The following is a 2,740-nucleotide window of genomic DNA, read 5'->3' as shown; positions in this document are numbered from 1 at the left end:
CTTCCGTCAAGGAAATTCCAAATATCCGACTCGTTTTCTGCTCCCAGAAACAATAAACAAAACTCTCCTGTTCTGTAATGCAAGAATAAACGAACGTATATAACTTTGCTTACTAGCAAAGCAAAGCAAACAATTAAATGACAAACGTTTAGTACTCAATCCAGTTACATTTTATAAATATATATATACATTTGTATTTTTTCGTTTCATTGATGTCATGATATAACATCAAAAAGGTTTAAAAGGCTAAGGGAATCTTATAGAACACAACATATAATTACAATGTAAATCTCTCGATGAGTGCCACCGGAAACAAAAATGCAAGACCCAATGAAAATGACTTGGTATTTTTTACCGCTGGATTCGACACTTACGTAACCAGGAATCTTCTCTCGTCTTGAGCCACATATTTTGTAATTTTTGTGGTGTATTTAGAACCATCAGACTTCCTACCACCTTTCCGTCCCTACTATTGTGCCGAGAACATTCTTTCTGACACTCAGCAGGATTGTGTCGTATACCGTATATTCCGTAACACACACCTGTGACGTCATACAGGAATCCGTCACCATCACACCACTTTACTGAAATGTACCAAAGGTTTTAATTACCCGACTAGTCTAAATGAAAACAGCAACAGTTGATGTTTATTCAAGGGTAAAATATTACGTTCTTATGAAAATTGATTTTTTTTCTAAATTTGCTTAAAATATTGGAATTACAATTTGTTATATAATAGCATTCAATACTATGTAGTTATACTGAACAAAATATCCACGCTGGATATATCAATGCAGTTGACCAAACATTCAGTCGTACTTCATTCTTAAATTACTTACATTCAAAATAGAGCATATGATTTCCTGAGGAACCATGACCTTCGACCTCGCTTGATAAAGCCGTTTTGTGTCCTTGACATATTTTTTGGTTGGGGTCAAATGCAAAGGAAAGGCACTCTCGGTCATTTCTACAATGGATACCGCATAACCCCACATTCTGAATATGCACTCTCCACAAATAGTCAGCATTCATGTCTATATTGGTATATCGAGCCTGGAAACTAAGCTGGGCATGTGACGTCTGCTTTAAATCCGGTTCTGCATCAAGACAAATAGGCCATGTTAATAAATGAAGGTGAATGTGCGACACAACTTTTTCGTTGACCACGAATTTACATTTTTAGCTAATATCATTGACATGTCATTTCTTTGTGAGAGCGACATCGTATTTTGAGACATTAGCTTATTTTGTCATACAGAGTATCAAATAAAGAATATAACTTTTTCCAGCAGTGATTACCTGTGTATCGAAAGGACTTCGCAAACTGAATATCGAGTAGGCTACCTTTAAGTTAGCTTCTTGAGAGTTGATAGTAAGCAAGTGAAGGATTTAAGCACAATTGCTATACCTATGTAATATTTCCTATTATTACCTGGTAGTGTACATTTGTAGGTAACCATAAGATAAGGATGTTTTCCAATACAAGCATTTCCATATATCTGTCGATCAGTTGATAACATACAACCATTCTTATCTTGACAACCGGTCCCTGTGACAGATGACGTTATCGTGACGTCAGAATGACACATCATTGACGGCGACTCAGTATGACACGTAGCCGTGTCGTTCCGTCCATGATATGCCCCAATGATATCTATTACAAAAGGTAGCGGACAGTTTATATACTCTGTGTTGTTCTCACAAAGTAGTACAGATCCACCTAAAATAAAAACGGATGAAATGATATATTGCAGTTAAAATTGTTGTATGATTATGACAAGATTACACCGGAGATACTATGCACACCCTTAAATAGAGAGGGGACGCGAAAGTCTTTAGTAAAACAATATCTTCACAATGCACATGTATGCTTTGATATTTTTTAAACGATTTGCTATTTTGTGTTAACAAACTACGCTATTTGCTGAATCTGCTTTTGCAGGTATTAAAATTTACACTGACAAAATACAGATTGAAAATCGTATCCAGTCAACCTGTCATTAAAACACGACTTTCCACATAGAAAGTAACTGATACAAAAGTGAAAAACGAGCAAATTCCTATTAGAATAAAAATACGGCCAATTTGATTTAATAATTTGTTCAAGATTTTGTTTTTTTTTCAGCGAAACTAACAAGACATAAACACATGAGAAGCAGACTAGACATCAGAGCCAATATCAACTGTAGAGATTTTGATAAAATCAAATAATTGATACATTTATGAGTACAATGTAACATCAATGACAATACAACCGCTCAGATAATTTACAAACTGCTAAAATGATGAACTGACCTGCTGGGTATGCGTGTACTGATGTAATCGTGGAGGGCACATATGGAATCGAAGTTCGGTCCGACGATTTGGAAGAGGACACAGTAATTTCTGGAAATATCATCCCATCGGTTCCCGTAGTGTATGCATTGTCATCATTTGTAGTCGTAGGTATTTCAATATCAGTTGTATCCATGAGAAACAGTTTTTATCATTTGTAGTGAGCACTCTAACTATCAGTTGTAGTCGTGTGTACATTATCATCAGTTGTAGTCATTTGTATATTATCAACAGTTGTAGTGATGTGTACATTATCATCAGTTGTGTAGTCGTGTGTACATTATCATCAGTTGTAGTCATGTGTACATTATCATCAGTTGTAGTCATGTGTACATTATCATCAGTTGTAGTCGTGTGTACATTATCATCAGTTGTAGTCATTTGTACATTATCATCAGTTGTAGTC

General features: G+C 35.4%; 1 protein-coding gene across 1 annotated transcript; it reads right to left on the bottom strand.

Moving 5' to 3' along the window:
- Positions 1-249: 249 nt before the first annotated feature.
- LOC138318793 (uncharacterized) lies at positions 250-2,470 on the bottom strand. Its single transcript, XM_069261492.1, has 4 exons — positions 2,296-2,470; positions 1,433-1,720; positions 840-1,097; positions 250-584 (listed from the first exon to the last, which is right to left on the bottom strand). Exons 1-4 carry the CDS (start codon positions 2,468-2,470, stop codon positions 352-354), a joined length of 954 nt encoding a protein of 317 aa, XP_069117593.1. The 3' UTR covers positions 250-351.
- Positions 2,471-2,740: the final 270 nt, after the last annotated feature.

Source organism: Argopecten irradians, chromosome 3 (genome assembly GCF_041381155.1).
Source record: "Argopecten irradians isolate NY chromosome 3, Ai_NY, whole genome shotgun sequence".
NCBI lineage: Eukaryota > Metazoa > Mollusca > Bivalvia > Pectinida > Pectinidae > Argopecten > Argopecten irradians.
This window is presented reverse-complemented; position numbering and strand designations above follow the sequence as displayed.

Coding starts and splice junctions, on each gene's coding strand:
- LOC138318793 (XM_069261492.1), bottom strand. CDS start 2,470: ATGGATACAACTGATATTGAAATACCTACGACTACAAATGATGACAAT. Junction 1,721..2,295: donor AGTACACGCATACCCAGCAG/GTCAGTTCATCA, acceptor TTTTTATTTTAG/GTGGATCTGTACTACTTTGT. Junction 585..839: donor TCATATGCTCTATTTTGAAT/GTAAGTAATTTA, acceptor GGTACATTTCAG/TAAAGTGGTGTGATGGTGAC.